Genomic DNA, 16,049 nt, shown 5'->3' on the forward strand with positions numbered 1-16,049 from the left:
GTCTAGGAAGAGAGAAGACAGACTGTTTTTCCTGTGTGCCAACTAATCAGCACACAGGCTGAGAATCAATCACCCCTACCAGCACCCGGCCGTTTGGGAGGACAGGCTGAGTTGATAGCAACTAAGGTACAAAAATAACTAAATATTAGTATTGTTCGATGGACTTTGCAGGACTAAGGCCAGTAGTCTAAGCAACTGTCATGGTTTATGATGGTGGCCTCCAGGCCTCATGCATTTGCATTATGCATTTGTGATTGGTTCATTGTCTAGTGCTTGGATTGGGGGTGTGAGTACTACACTAGCCACCCATATAGGCTGTGATTTAATGGCAGGAAGAAGGTGTGTCTCTCTCTTGGCAGTTTCTGACTTGCTGTTTGCAGCCGCCATGAACTGCAGCCCCGCCATGTCACCCTGCCTTGGAACCAACTGAGTATGGACTGAAACCTCCAAAAACTGTTAAGAAATAAACCTTTCCTTTCCCAACTTTGGTCACCAGGTATTTTGTCTCAGTGATGAGTTAAAAGTAACTAAGATAGCAATTATTAGGAGGAGGACAGTGTGCAATACAGCAAATACGGGGTGTTTCCTTCTGCCTTGTTTTAGAAATCCAGTATTATTCTGTGTTTTGTTCTGATTTTTTGTTTTACTCAATGTTCTGTGTTGATCTGTTTGTTTTATTTAACATTACTTTGTCTAAGGAAATGGACTATTGTGAAGATAACAAGATATATTATGGAGGCCATTGTTGATGACCTAGTGTCCTATTTTTAAGCTATGTGCCACTTTTACTGCTTTGTTTTTGTTTCGGTAATGGGGATTGAACCCTTGACCTCATACTTGCCAGGTGGGCACTTACACTACTGAGCTAAATATCTGGCTCCACTGCTGTGTTTTGATTGGCTTTATTTTGTTTTGTACTGTTGAGTTTTATTCTCCTTAAAATAAAGAAAATTTAAAAAACAAAACAAAGTAAAACATGATCTGTTCTTAGGACAAACTTGCCCACACTTTTCAATATCCACTGAGACACTAAGAACTAGAAATTACCAAATGCTTTAGAAACTGCAGCATCTAGAAACACAGACTTCGTTCTTTCTCTCACTTTGGCAAAATATTCCTATCTTCTTTGTGTTTGGATAGAACTAGTAATTTGGCATCTCAATAGCCTAGGGGCATATTTTCCCCAGTCATTCTGGACTAGAACACTGAGGTGCCATTGATTGGCACCATGTCACACAGTCTCTCCCACTCCTGCTTGTGGGCCTCCCTTATCCTCATGATAGAGACTAAGTCAGTCCTCCACACCCACACCATCTTCTTAGCAACCAAAGCTGGGCCAGAGGATAAAAATGTGCATTGCAGAGCGACTGCCCTCTCCTCTCCAGACCTCAAGAGCCCATGCACAGCAAACCTTATATATTGTAAACCCTTTTCACTGGAGTAGCTGTTTCTTTAAATTTTAAGACAGGGTCTCCCTATGTCACTAAATTGCCTTGGAAGAGCCTGAACTTGTTGGCAACACAGACGTCTGAGAACTATTTTCTTTTCTTTTCTTCTCTTTCTTTCTTTTTTGATTTTTTGAGACAGGGTCCTGCTATGCAGTTCAGGTTGGCCTTGAGCTCACTCTGTGACTGAGGCCTGCCTCAGCCTCTCAAAATTCTGGGATTATAGGTATGTGCCACCATGCCTGGCTTGAATAACTATTTTCAAGGGTAAGACATATGAAGACTAAAATTAGGTCAATAATTTTTTGACATAGTGGGGTGTAGGGCTGCACACTTATTATCCCAGTACTCTGAGAGGCTGAGGCAGGACAGCGAGTTCTAGTCTAGCTTGGGCAACTTGGAGATCCTGGTTCAAAATAAAAAAGGGCTGGGGATGTATGTAGCTCAGTCCAAAGGTCTGAGTTTTTTTTTTTTTTTTTTTAATCTTTTTCGTTTTTATCGGTACCGGGGATTGAACTCATGACTGCCTGCTTGCAAGGCAGGCACTTATGCCACTGATCTAAATCCCCAGCCCCCAAAGGTCTGAGATTTAATCTCTTGTGCTACAAATAAAAATAACTATAAATGAATGAATACAAAAAGAAGTTTTTGTTACTTATATACATTACATACTTTACTTATATACCTTAACTGCATTATGTATTTTATAGGTGGTCCAAGATAATTCCCTTGACCTTGCCCAGGCAAGCCAAACAGTTAAGACACCTGTTGTAATGTAAACCCACATCACACATTTCATCTGTTAGTCCGCTTTTATACTGTGGAGACATTTGGGATGACTCAATGAGCCTTTCCAAGTTTTCCCAGGAGGTAAGTATGCTCTGCCTTTTATCCAGGATAGGACCTGAACACAGTAGGTGTTAAATAAATGCTTGGTGAGAGAAAGAACAATTCCTGCCCACAAAAATAAGCCCCCAAAACAAGTCTCCCCAGAGTGCTCCCACATACCTGTAACAGTTCGTCACGGGAGATCTTGTCATCTTTATCCAAATCATACAGCCGGAAGGCAACTGGTAGGGAAAAATTAGAGTTAGTGAACCCTTGTAGTGTTTGTCCCCTTCTCAACGAACTAAAGGACAGACACCATATAGAGCACTGATAGCCAGCTAACAGGTTTTCTAAGACAACTGCCATGACTCATAGGGCTTTTAAAGACACTGTAACATCTAAGAGATGGAGACTATGCCAGGCATGGTGATAATTACTATGCCTGTAATTCCAGCACTCAGGAGCTGAGGGAGGAGGATGGCTATGAGTTCAAAGCCAGCCTGAACTACACAGTGAGAATCTAACTCAAAAAAATGAAAACAAAACAAAACAAAAAACACCCTACCAAAAAGTCCAGACTAAGCTACACAGCAAGACACCATCTCATTCTAGGGTGATGTCACTTAAAGCTGAAGTAAATATTTGGAATAATTGTTTTAAAAATTAGGAAACTCTACTCTCTGTAAAGTATGTAGCAGAATTACATAGCACAAAAATAGCTAAGAGAGACTTTTCTAAAAATTTTCTTTCAACTTAATTAGCTGAAATGCTTTCTTCTTTTTTTCCTTAGCACTGAATATAGAACTCTAAGATACTCTGAAAACTACATCTCCAGCCCTTTTTTATTTTTTGAGACAAGGTGTTGGGAAGTTGCTAAGTGGCATGAACTTGAGATCCTCCTACCTCAGCCTCCCAGAATGCTCGAATAACAGGCAAGGATGTGCCACCACAGCCATCTTAGCTACTAGTTTTTAAATGGGTAAATTGTGTAAACATCGTATTGTTTCACTGGTGTGAAGCTGAAAGAAAAAAACATGTGTATGCTCATGTATATAAAAAAAGTTAAGATAGCTTTAAAAAAAAAGCCAGGGATTTAGCTCAGCAGCATAAGCACCTGCCTGGCAAGTACAAGGTCATGAGTTTGATCTCCCATACCAAAAAACAAAAAACCCCAAGCATAATGACCTCCTTTATCATCCACATGGCCTGTTCAGAAGCAAATTCAATGCTTCCCTTCACTGAACAACTCTGTCAGTTCTGCCTTGCCTTCTACACCTTCTCCTAGAGAATGACCTCAGCCAGAGAACCGACTCAGGTGACATCTGCCTTTGCTTTAACCCACTGTGAGGCATTTCGTGTTGACTTTTGGATGTCTTTATTTTTGATGTGAAATAAGGTTTGGGTTTTCTGCCTGTGGATATCCAGTTGTTGCAGTGCATTTATTGAAGGTACAATCTTTTCTCCACTTAACTGCTTTTGTATCTTTGCTAGAAATCATTTGTCTGTTATGTAGGTATCTATTTTGGGACTTCATCTTGGTACCTTGGAAGTTTGTCTATCCTGTTATCAATGCTATTTTGTCATGATTGATATAACTGTGATAAGTCACGGGATTGGGAAGGGTTGGAACTCTAATTTTTTTCCTTTATCAGAGTTGTTTAGACTATTTTGAGTCTTTTGTATTTCTACAGAAATGTAAGAATCAAAATGTTAATTTATTTATGAGAAATGATGATGGGCTGTGGATTTTTCTCGGCAGCATAAACACCTGTGTAGCAAGTGTACAGTCATGAGTTCGATCCCCAGTACCAAAAAAAAAAAGAAAAAGAAAAAAAGATGATGGCATTTTGATAAGGGACTGTATTTTCTGATCTTTATTTTCTTCTATTTGTTTTTGGCTTTATTTTGTCTTTTATTTCTAATTTCTTAAGGAAAGATATGAGGGTATTTCACAATTTTCTTTTTTAAATAAATGTACTTGGTGTTAAAAAAATAAATAAATGTGTAAGTTTTCAGGGTCATAATACTAAAAAAGTTTAGAGATTAAAATGACTTTGTCACTCTTTTTTTTTTGGTATCAGGAATGGAGCTCATGACCTCATGCTTGGCAGGCAGGTGCTATGCCACTGACCTATATCCCTGGCTCTGTTATTCTTTTTTGGGTTATGGTTTTTCTGGTTTGGTTTGGTATTTTTGAGACAGGGTCTTAACCATGTGATTCAGGCTGTTCATGAACTCACAGCAATCCTCTTGCTTTATAAAATAAATTTTATAAAAGGTAGGGGATGTGGCTCTGTGGTTTGAACCCCAATACAACACATACCTCTCCTAAGAAAGCTAAAAACATGGTTGATACATAGTTTCAAAAAAAAAAAAAAAAAAAAAAAAGCAAGCAGCAATTTTAAGTCTAAGGGAACTGAAATCATCAATAGTGAGTTCAAGGCCAGCCTGAACTACACAGTGGGACTCTGTCTCAAAACAAAAACAAAAACAATCAACCAAATTATTGTCTCAAAATCCAAAAAGGGCTGATAGCTCAACACCAAGTCTCTGAGCCTAATCTCTAATGGAAAAACAAACAATTCCATCTTAATCATTTTTAAACTCATAATAAAATACAAGCAAGTATGTTCATATTGTTGGGAAAACAATCTCCACAACTTTTTCAATTCATAAATCTGAAATTCTGTATGAAGAAACTTCTCTTCCCCACCCGCCAGGAAGATTTTGAAAGAACTGGCATAAAGCTAGAAAAAAGTTCAGGACAGAGATTTATCTTCAAATACATGAAAGTCTGTCAGGTAGAAAATTTATGCAATGGAGATCATGGGGCTATTTCAAGTCAACAGGAAAAATAACTTTTTTTGAGATGAGTCATATTTCCTGGGCTGGTCTTGAGTTCCTGGGTTCAAGCAGTTCTTCTGCCTCAGCCTCCTGAGTAGCCAGAATTACAGGTGCCTGACCAGAAGAAAGATTTTTAAAGAAATCAGTGTATTTAAAAAAAAAAAAAATTCAGTGTATAGGTAGAGCTCCCTTAGAAATAAAGGAGTAACTCTTTGTTCAGGAACAGAAAGGACCTGGTAGGAGAACATGAATATGGAACAGAAAATAGACTTTTTCTCAAAATCTCTACTGAAATTGGTATTTCCTTCATTTCATAAATTTGGCAATAAACCACAGTGAACAGCAATGTTTGGTACAGTATATTGGTGATTCTGACACCACCAATATAAAAGAGACATGTTTATTTCACATGGTAGCTATTGCTGGCATCTCAATTTATCATTTGTGTTTATTATTGTTTCAAAATCCATATAGTAACTGGCATGGTGGTGCACACGTGTAATACCAGCACTTGGGAGGCTGAAGTAGGAGGATCACTAGGAGTTCAAGGCCAGCCTGGTACATATTGAAACCCTGTCTCAAATCCCATGCCACCCAAAAATGAAAAAAAAAAAAAAATCAATGTAGTTCTTTGACCTAATGTCACATCTCATTATTTCATATATAATGAATAGGCACATACATTAAAATTTTGTTTGTTTTGAGCCAGGGTCTCATTATGTATTGTAGTTCAGGCTAGCCTCGAATTCATGGTGATCCTCTTGGCTCAGCCTTCCCCAGATCTGGGATTGTAGGCATGTGCCACCACACCTGGTTATCAAAGTTATTTTAATAGTTTGTTAAAGGATTTCAAGTATTTATGCCACTTACTAATTTTGTCCATCCAATAGCCAGATGTATCACTGTCCTGAAACTTTTTGCAATTTGCACATTTAATAAAAACTGTATCATTTGAAATAAATGAAGCAAGAATATGAAAAAACTATTGTCTATGGAAATCAGACTGATTTTGGAAGATTCAAAGTTAAGTAACTGGATTAAACCTATTGCTAAAGTAAACTTGATAACTGTAGAAAAATAAAGGAAGGGCCTGGGGGTGTAGCTCAGTAGTAAAACAGATACTTAGTATGGGCACAAGGGCCTGGGTTTGATCACTAGAACCTCAGCACTGAAAAAGAAAGACAAGAAACACAAGCAGTATTTTCCTATGAATCACAGCTAAGAGGTTATAGCTCTGTATAGAGTATTTACCTGCCATGACCAAAGTCTGGAGTTTGCTCCCCAACACTGGAAAAGACGCGAGCTAGAAACCTAAGATTATGCATGTACATGTGCTCTGGACAAGAGTCACACATACCTTTGACTGACTTACATTAGTCAAAACACTGTGTGGTGCTACATCAAAACACTCGCAAGTGAATGTGCTGTAAAGTAAAATAAAATGCTAAAGCATATATCCTTTTCTGTGATTTTGCGTTGTAGCTGAAATTTTCAATTCTGAAGTGATAGTATTGATCCCCAGCCCCTTAAGTTGGTCTTGAACTTAAAGTGTCCTCTTGCCTTGGCTTTCCAAGTGCTGGAACCTCAGACATGTGTCTCTACACTTGGCTTCAAATAGTAGTTAAGACTTGAAACAAGAAATTGGAATTCATTAGGAAACATGAAGAATCCAAAAAAATTGAGAATACACTGCCTTTTTCTTTTATACTCAGTTTTGTTTGTACTTACGTTTTCTGCTCTTCTTAAAGCAACGATCTTATGGTAAGAATGAACAATATTATATTATTTTTACTTAAAAACATCTTTGGGGCTGGAGATTTAGCTCAGTGGCATAAGCACCTGCCTTTCAAGCAGGCAGGTCATGAGTTTGATCCCCCGTACCAATAAAAAAAAAAAAAAACCTTGTCTTAAATAATAATGTTTACTTCAGTACTTCTTGAACTCAATACTTAACATTATGACATGGGGAGTGAACTTAAATTTCTACACCTGGGGATGAGGGATATAGCTCAGTGGCATAAGCACCTGTCTGGCAAGTAGTAGGTCCTGAGTTTGATCTCTGGTACGAAAAAAAAAAAAATTCTACACCTGGGAAGATCTGGGGCCACAGCCTAAAACTAAGTCTTAGCATTATATTCTGTTACTTTATTTGTATTTTTACTGTGTAAAATTCACTGTGTAAAATCTTTTAGTTTTCTTTAAATAATCAAGGAAACTTGAGGGGCTGCATTTATTCTTTGGCTTCAAAATCTTTGTGTTACTATGCATGCTTGTAACAGAGGCTTGGGCCTAATCAGTTTCATAGAACATCACGTTCAACTTGTGTTGAAAGAGAAGAGAAATTCAATTTCAACTTCCTGGAAAAGTGTTAGAAGGAACCAGGCAATATCACATAAACTATCAGGGTACAAGTGAAATTTATTTGGTATCTAGATACAGGAGGCAAGTGGCATGTGGCCAACAATTCAGTGCCACACTAAGCCCGCTGTCTGGCCCTACTTAGTAACATCCCAAGCAAACAAATTCTGAGACAAATAGAGGACTCCCAGTATGGATATCCGTTAGGGATGGGGATAGGACCTTCTTTGCTACTATCACTTTAGTACTTAAAATAGTCTGTGGGATTCATCAGGCACACAACAAATTATAATAATAATAGCAGGTGTTTGGGTGTAGTGACACACATGCCTGTAATCCTTGCACTTGGAAGGCGGAGGCAGAAAGACGGCTAAGAGTTCAGGGCCAGCCCAGGCTGTAAAGTGAGTTCAGGGCCAGGTTAAACTACATAGTGAGAACAACAAAAGAAAAAAGCAGGTGATACTCGTTGAGTAATTATTTTATATAAGGTACTATTTGAAGCACTTAGCATACTTTTTGTATTTTTAATCTGCCAGGTATGGTGGCTCATGCCTCTAACTCACTCAGTACCTGGGAGGCTGAGGCAGAAGGATCATTATGAGTTTAAGGCCAGCCTGAGTTGTAAAGTAGTGAGACTGTCTCAAAAAAACAAAACAAAAAACAGACCAGGGATACAGCACAGTGGCAGTGCCTGCCTGGCAAGCGTGAGGGCCTGAGTTAAGATTTCTGATAACCACCCCCCCAAAAACAAAAAACCAACCAACCAACCAATAAAACCTCATTTAATCTTTATGATAATCTCCTATAGAATCCCTTAATAAATCACTTTTCAGAAAAGGAAACTGAAGATAGAGATCTTAAGTAATGTACCCAAAATTCTGTAGCCAAAAAGTGGTACAGCTGGGATTCAAACTCAGCCAGTATAACCCCAGGGTCTGAGCACTTACATACTCTGCTTGTGCAAATGTTGTGAAATACATGATTTATAAGATAATGAAAAGCAAGTATTTTAAACCAGGTGACTCCAGCTCCTTACAGTGTAGTTTGTTGCTTCTGCTGTTGAGTGGTTCTGGTCCGTTCACATCTTTGCTCTTTTCATTATCCTCAATGGGTCGGAAATGAGCCAAAGTTCTCATGAATCCACGGAAATTTACCTGGTCCTCTCTGGTCAGAAAATATTAAAAACAGAAAACTGTGTCAATCAGGGTGGGGCTTATTATTATTATTTTTTCCTGTGGTACTGGGGATAGAACCCAGAGCTACATCCAAGTCAAATATGAATACACTTCCTTTCATTACTTTTTCTTTGCTTTCTGGGTAATTACAAATATTTTGTATAGGTAATTTTGTCTCTTGAACTCTTAAAACTTTTATTTATTTATTTATTTATAGACAGGGCCTCACTATGTAGGTTAGGCTGGCCTAACTCATTACACAGTCCAGGCTGGCCTTTAACTCTTCGCAATCCTTCTGCTTTAGCTTCCTGAGTGCTGGGTTACAGGCGTGCACCACCATGCCTGACTAGAAAAAAGTCTTTTTATTGTACCGCAGGCTAATCCACAACCCTAAGAGAAATAATTCTAAAATCTGAACAAATCATCTGCCTGTGATCTCAGCACTCAGGAGGCTGAGGCAGGTGGATTCCCTCAAATTCATGGTCAGACTGCTAGAAAATGAGTTCAAGGCGAGCCTAACATAGAGAAACCCTGTCTCAAAAAAAAATTTTTTTTGAACAAATGAATGCCTTAAACTGGCCATGGTGATGTATACCTGTAATCCCAGGACTTGGAGGCTGAGACATGAGGCTCACTGTGAGTTTGAGAGCAAGGCCAGCCTGAACTAGTTAGCAAGGCCCTAACTCAAAAAGCAAAAAGAATGTTCTTTAATATTAAAGAAAGAGGGCTGGGGACATAGCTCAGTGGTGTAAGTGTGGGCCCAGCAAGCACAAGGTCCAGAGTACAATTCTTGGCTAAAAAAAAAGAAGAATGCCCATGTGACATTCTTTCTTTATCCATTAATAAATTATTTATCTAAAACAGTCACGGAACAAAAAGGTGATCTGATTCCTGTAATTACTTCAAAAAAAGTTCTGGTCTTTGCCCATCCTTCTGAAAAGACAAGGTGTCTAGGTCTCTTATGTGTCAGGTAGACACACAATTCTGACCTTCCACTGGCACAGTTCAGAAGCCAGCTTATGAGCTTACTATACTGTACTTAGAAGAATGACCTTTAGTTCTTCCAGATAGCTGTTCTATGACTAATGAAACAGTACCTGGTCAAAAAAGGTAAGACCTGAGGAATCTAGTAATATGGAGTAAGATTTGAGTCAGATGCCAGGATAAAAAAGGTTAATGAATACACAGATGACTTACCATAACATCTCTAAATGTCAAGGAGGTAATTAAAATGGTTTATTATCAAATCCCAAACTTAAAAGAACAAAAGAAAAATGATCCCCATGTAAGACTAGAAATGAAAGCCCAGGGGCCAGTAGTCTGATTAGTGAAGCAAGAAGCAGAGGCACAAGGCTGTCCAGAGTGCCCCTCCACCCCCAGGCAGTTCTGCCTGCTGCTTCCTCATGGGCACCCCACTTAGGCTCCTTGCAGAGACTGGGGGAGTGGATGGCAGGTAAAAAGTGTATCAGCTTTTCCTGGGCTGCTTCTTCAAGTAACCAGGGTGACTAGGAAATGTAGGAAAAAAACAAACAAATAAACAACAACAACAAAAAAACAACTTGGCAAAGTGATTCTCTGGGTTTACTGCCCACTGTAAAAGGTCTGGGAACAAAGTGTGCCTGTGAGCATTATGTCTGAACAGGAGTGAATGTTCTGCAGGTATGAGATGAGGAAACAGAAGAATGGAAGAATTTAGCACAGAAACCACACCTAAAGTGATCCAGGCAGTTTAGGGAAAATGAGAGAGGAATGAGGTGAGTATGGCTCAACATGAATTTGAAAAGAACAGACATTAGTCTTTATAAAAACTAAGTGCTGGTGTGCAGGGTAATCTCAGCACTTGAGAGGCTAAAGCAGGACTTGAAAGCTGGCCTCTGCTATAAAGTGAATTCAAGGCCAGCCTGAACCATATAATCCTGCCTCAAAAAAGACCAAGAAGAAAAAAAAATAGACCATATGATAAGCTTACTAAATTATTTACTCAGTACTCTAAAGATAGTGTGCTAGGAAGCAAAGCACATCAGAGGTCTAGCTATAAACCAGGCATAGTGGCACATGTCTATAACCCAGCTACTGGAAGACTGAGGTAGGAGTATTGTAAACTGGAGGCTATCCTGAGCAGTAAGACTCTGTTGCGAAAAGAAATGAAAAGAAAAGGGAAAAGAAGGGAAGGGAAGGTGGGTTGAAGATGCAGTTCAGTGGTAGAACATTTTGCTTAGAACACATAAGACCCTGGGTTCAATCCCTAGCACTGCCCCCACAAAGTCTAGTGCTACACTAGACAAAGCCAAGTTAAGGAACAATCTACACTACTGTACTTTAAAAAGTAGGTGTGCTGAGTGGAAAGGAAATGTATTTTTAGTAAATATCATATAAGTAAAATTAAAGCTTTGAAATGTTCCAAATTAAAGGAGGTTAAAAAGATGGGACAGATGACCCAGACTAGATCTTACATTGGAGGGGTAAGCACTAAGAAGAGGATCACTAGGTGAGTTGATGGAGTATAAATAACAGATCATAAGTCTGACTAGAGAGAAAAACAGATCAGGATACTAGATGATAAATAAATATAAGAGTAATACAGAAATATTTTATCAATGTTAAGCTTATAGAAGTGTAGAACTAGGAGATATAGCTCATTGGTAGAGCATTGGCCTAGCATGAAATGAGACCCTAGGTTCCATCCCCAGTACTATGAAAACAAACATCCTGAAACTGGAAAGTGTACTATCGCTGTATAAAAGACTATCCCTACTTAGCTAACACAGGCCAGAGTGTTCAGAGGTCAAGAGTCAAGAGTCGTGGCCATGACTATGTACCTTACTGACAAATTCATGGTTCAGGAATACAATTATGTGAACACACACAGAAAAAGTATGTGAGAATATATGTGTATATACTCATGTATACACATGTGCACAGAGAGAGAGACAGACAAAAGAAGACAGGAAAGTGTGTGGTGAGAGTGGGGAGCAGAGAAGTGGGGAGGGGTGGCTAGCAGAGGTGGAACTACACTGTTCAACTGCATAGCCTCTAGTCCTAAGGAGCTGTAAGCACTGAAAACAAACTTAATCTGACTTCATACATGCTGTATATATAATTTAAACATTGATTTCAATTTTTAAATGATAAAGTAATATAATGATAAAATGTAAACGCTTTTTTCAATTTCTCTGCAAATTTGAAATTATTTCCAAATATGTTTTTTTAAAGTTCTTATATGCCAAAGGTAAACTGATATTAAAGACAGAATTTTGAAGATATACTTATATTATATAGATACTGAAGCTTAAAATGGAGGAAGAGCTGAGTATGGTAGCATACATCTATAATTCTAGCACTTAGGAGGCTGAAGCAGGAGAATTGCCAAGTTCAAGGCCAGTCTGGGCTACATAGGGAGTTCAAAGCCAGCCTGACATATATAGCAAGGTCTCAAAAACAAAAAACCCCAACCCAAACCAAACAACAGGGAGAAGAGTACAAAAAAAGAGATAATCTAGATATGACAAATTAGAGATGTCTCTTATAATAATGATGGAGAGGAGGTCTGAAATAATCCAACCAATATCTTTATTCCAGATTAGCAATGAATTTGGGCTGAAACAGCCAAAGGATGGAGGTCAAACTAGTACCCCAACTCACCCCTCTGGAAAGAAGGCATTAATGATCCGGTCCCCCAGTGGGTTGATGGCAAGCTCTGGAATTCTCTGGAAGTCTTCCCGGCTGCCAAGACAATCACTTCTAGTTAGAGACTGCTGGCCTTTACCATGAATTTCTTTAGTCTGAAACAGGGAGCAACCTAGCAAAAATATCATTTCATGGAATTTACTTCTGTGGCAATTATACCAAGTAATAGCAAAGAATAGCACTTCATTAGCTGCCAAGAGTGTCTTGTACCAACTCAGGGATGGAAGAAGCCAAATTTGATTATGCTGCATTCCAGTGATTCAGCACACAGGTTACCTCAATAAGCCAAAAGACACACAAACACTAAGCTATCCCTTAGTAAATGATTCCTTGAACATTACCATTTTATACTTAGTTATTAAGTGTGGAAATCAAATAGCTAATGAGATACCAAATACCACATCTTTAAGATTTCAAAGCTGGGTATGGTGGTACACATCTATAATCTCAGTACTTTGGGAGGCTGAGACAGGGAAAGCATGAGACAGCTTGGACAATTGAGTAACTTATCTGGACTATCTCAAAACAAAAAGTATTGGAATGTAGTTTCCTACAAAGTTCTTGGGTGATTATCTGACCTAAGAGATTGGTGTTATCACCAAATATTTCCTTATTTTCAGGTTTTAGCCATTCCCTTCTACCAACTCCTTAATCCTCAATGGAGACTGGGAAGGCTCCCTTCTGGAATGGGTGGTGTTGTACTCTGTGCTGCTCTACTCCCACACAATACTTCCTCTCTTCATTCATGCCAGTGCTTTGTCCTCCATCCTTTCAGAGCCAAAGAAACTGAGTCAGTGAGATGATGTAACTTGGCCTTGCCACAACTACTGTGTGGCAGAAATGTGATCCAAGTGTTAAGTTTGAACATGCTCTTTCTAAAAAATCATGTCTTCTCCATATTAAATTCTGTGAAAGGAAGTTGTTTTATCAAAGATATTCAATAGGGCTGGGGTTGCATACTTTTCTAAGCATGTTCAAGGCCCAAGATTCAATCCCCAGCATCACAAGAGAAAAAAAAAAAACAAAAAAACAAAAACCAGACTTTTGTTTGTTTTGTCTGCACACCAGAGACTCAACCTAGGGCCTTGAGCATGCTAAGTGAGTATGCTGCCTGAATTACAACCCCAGGCCTATAGGTAATTTCCTTTTTTTTTTTTTCTTTTTTCCGGTACCAGGAATTGAACTCATGACTGCCTGCTTGCAAGGCAGGTGCTTACGCCACTGAGCTAAATCCCCAGACCCGATTTTCTCTTTTGGTACCGGGAATCAAACTCCAGACCTTGTGCTGCCATGCAGGAACTGTACCACTGAAATATATCTCTGGTCCACCACTAGGTAATTTTTGAAAAAATTCTTTGGTTGATGCTGTGTGTCAAGGATACAAAGCAGTCTAAAAACCTATCTGGGGATATAGCTCAGTGGGAGAGCACTTACCTAGTGTGTGTGAAACTCTGGGTTCACACCTCAGCCAAAAAATGAAAAGAAAGTGTAACATGTTAGGACCTTATAGAGGCTAAGTGCTCTACTACTGGGCTGGACCCCTGCGCTTTTTTATTTTGAGGCAGGGTCTCAGTAAGTTGTGTGGGCTGGCCACGGACCTACGAGGCTCTGTCTGAGCATTTGGATAGCGGGGATTACAGGTGTGCATCACTGCCACTAGTTCATGGTATGGTCTTCAAAAACACTACCATCACACCAGCTGTATATCTTTAATTGCATAATTGTAATAAATAAACAAAAGGGATAGGAATGTAGAATGCTTGCCTAGGATGTGTGAGACCCTGGGTTTATCCCCAGCACCAAAGAGACAAAAAGAAAGGCATAAGAGTGTTTCACATCAGAGGTAACTAACAACAGTTATCTTGTATGATCTTGGACTAGGAAAAAATTGCCATAAAACACATTAGAGGATGATAGCAAAGAATGAAAGATGAATCATATTGAACATGGACTATTACACAACAATGCTGCATTCAAATTTTTTGATTTTGATCTGAAAATGTCCTTGCTACAGGAAATATACTTGGAAGCATGTGACAAAATGTTAATAACTGGACAATCTGTGTATCAGGTACATGAAAGTTCTTTGTATGATTCCTGCACAAATGTTCTGTACATTTGAAACTTAATTCCATAGAAAAAGAAAAAACGTAAACTTGAATAACTCTGATTTCTCCCTCCAAAAAGTTTACTAACAGAAGACAAAAAATACCAAAAGTTAATGAAGATGGAGGTAGAGAGGCCATACTGACTCCATTTTGTCCCGGACACATCCGGTCAACAATGTTATGGGAAAAGTGCAGGCCTTGAAACATCATCCCCACCCCAAGGTAAAAACATGAGGTCCTGTAAGGTCAAGAAGTAAACAAGTTATATAATCTGAGCATGCACAATTTGAGTTTCTTTGTTCTTTATCTCAATAAAGCCTACTTGTTTAGGCTGGCCGGGTGGCAGCCATTTTGCTGACCGTTAGTGTGCGAGACCCTTTATTTCCCCTTTGCTTGCAGAACCCCAACCCAGATGGAAGATCATAAAACACGCCTGTTTCATCCAGAAGTCTGCACACTTTTTTCTTCTGGTGGCTTAATGTTTACACAGTGCTTAATTTAACCAGCTCTTCACGACATCTGGTGCCAGGTAGAAACTGACCTCCCAGATTGAGCAAAAAGCCTTGGAAGGCACAGGCTTTAGATTTAATCTTCTAGACATTGAGAGTAATAATTTTATAACAATGGGTAAACTGAAGGATAACTGGATTGTTTAGTACATTAATAAAAGACAATGAATATTGCTGAGATTTCTAAATTTATTGTACAAAATGTACTCAGTTTTTACATAATTTTTCTGTAATGCAAAATCTAAATTATCACCAAAATATACCTCCTGTTCTTTGACAGAGGTTAAGAAACAATACTCTCCCAGGATTTACCTCAGCAGCATTAAGTGCCTGCCTGGCAAGCACATGGTTGGGAGTTTGACCCCTGGTTTAAAAAAAAAAAAAAAGAATGAAAGAAACAATACTCTTTTAAATGATGCCCAAGGCTGAGGGAGGATGAAGGGAAGGCAGATGTAATAAGAATTAAGATGTGCAATCTCCACAATGACCGTAATATGTTTATGTACTATCAACATGTAATACTAACATTTTTTTTTTTTGGTACCAGGAATCAAAACTCAGGACCCTATGCTTTCCAGGTAGGTGCTGTGCCACTGAGCTAGACTGCTGGCCCAAAGATTTTTAAATTTTTATTCTTGGTACCAGAGATCAAACTCACGACTTCACGCTTACCAGGCAAGCACTTGAACCACTGAGCTAAATCCCCAGCCCTGGCCCAAGGATTTTTTAAAAATGATAACTAAGGCTGATTTGAATTCATGGCTACCTATTGCAGTTCAAGGGCAAATAAGATTAAGTAACTTTGGCTGAGAAAAGACACAATTTAATACCACGTCTCATATTAAGTGGTGGGTGCAAAAACCTGACCTGACTATCACAATAATGGGATCCAGATTTCGATTTCTGATTAATTCAATTGAGGACCTAAACCCTGCCCTTTGATATTATTTAATTCTAGTCTTAGGTAGTATATACAATGCAGTTCTAGTCACCAGACCAAGGGAAATACTACTGAAAATACCAAAATTTAAATAGAAGAATAGTTTTTCAACTGTTAAACAATTGTTAGCTTCTCAAATTTGTGAACCATCATAC

At 38.8% G+C, this 16,049-nt stretch overlaps 1 protein-coding gene across 1 annotated transcript in view; it reads right to left on the reverse strand.

The window, feature by feature from the left end:
- Window positions 1-16,049, reverse strand: part of Chp1 (calcineurin like EF-hand protein 1) — a 42,112-nt gene that overhangs the window by 5,982 nt on the left and 20,081 nt on the right. Inside the window, exons 3-5 of the mRNA XM_003475704.5 lie at window positions 12,293-12,373; window positions 8,512-8,639; window positions 2,454-2,515 (exon numbers count right to left, since the gene is read on the reverse strand). Of these exons, the coding sequence (XP_003475752.1) occupies window positions 2,454-2,515; window positions 8,512-8,639; window positions 12,293-12,373 (271 nt within the window). The remainder of the gene's footprint in view (window positions 1-2,453; window positions 2,516-8,511; window positions 8,640-12,292; window positions 12,374-16,049) is intronic.

Source organism: Cavia porcellus, unplaced genomic scaffold (assembly GCF_034190915.1).
Source record: "Cavia porcellus strain 051 isolate PalLab524CR breed Dunkin Hartley unplaced genomic scaffold, mCavPor4.1 scaffold_6, whole genome shotgun sequence".
Classification (NCBI taxonomy): domain Eukaryota; kingdom Metazoa; phylum Chordata; class Mammalia; order Rodentia; family Caviidae; genus Cavia; species Cavia porcellus.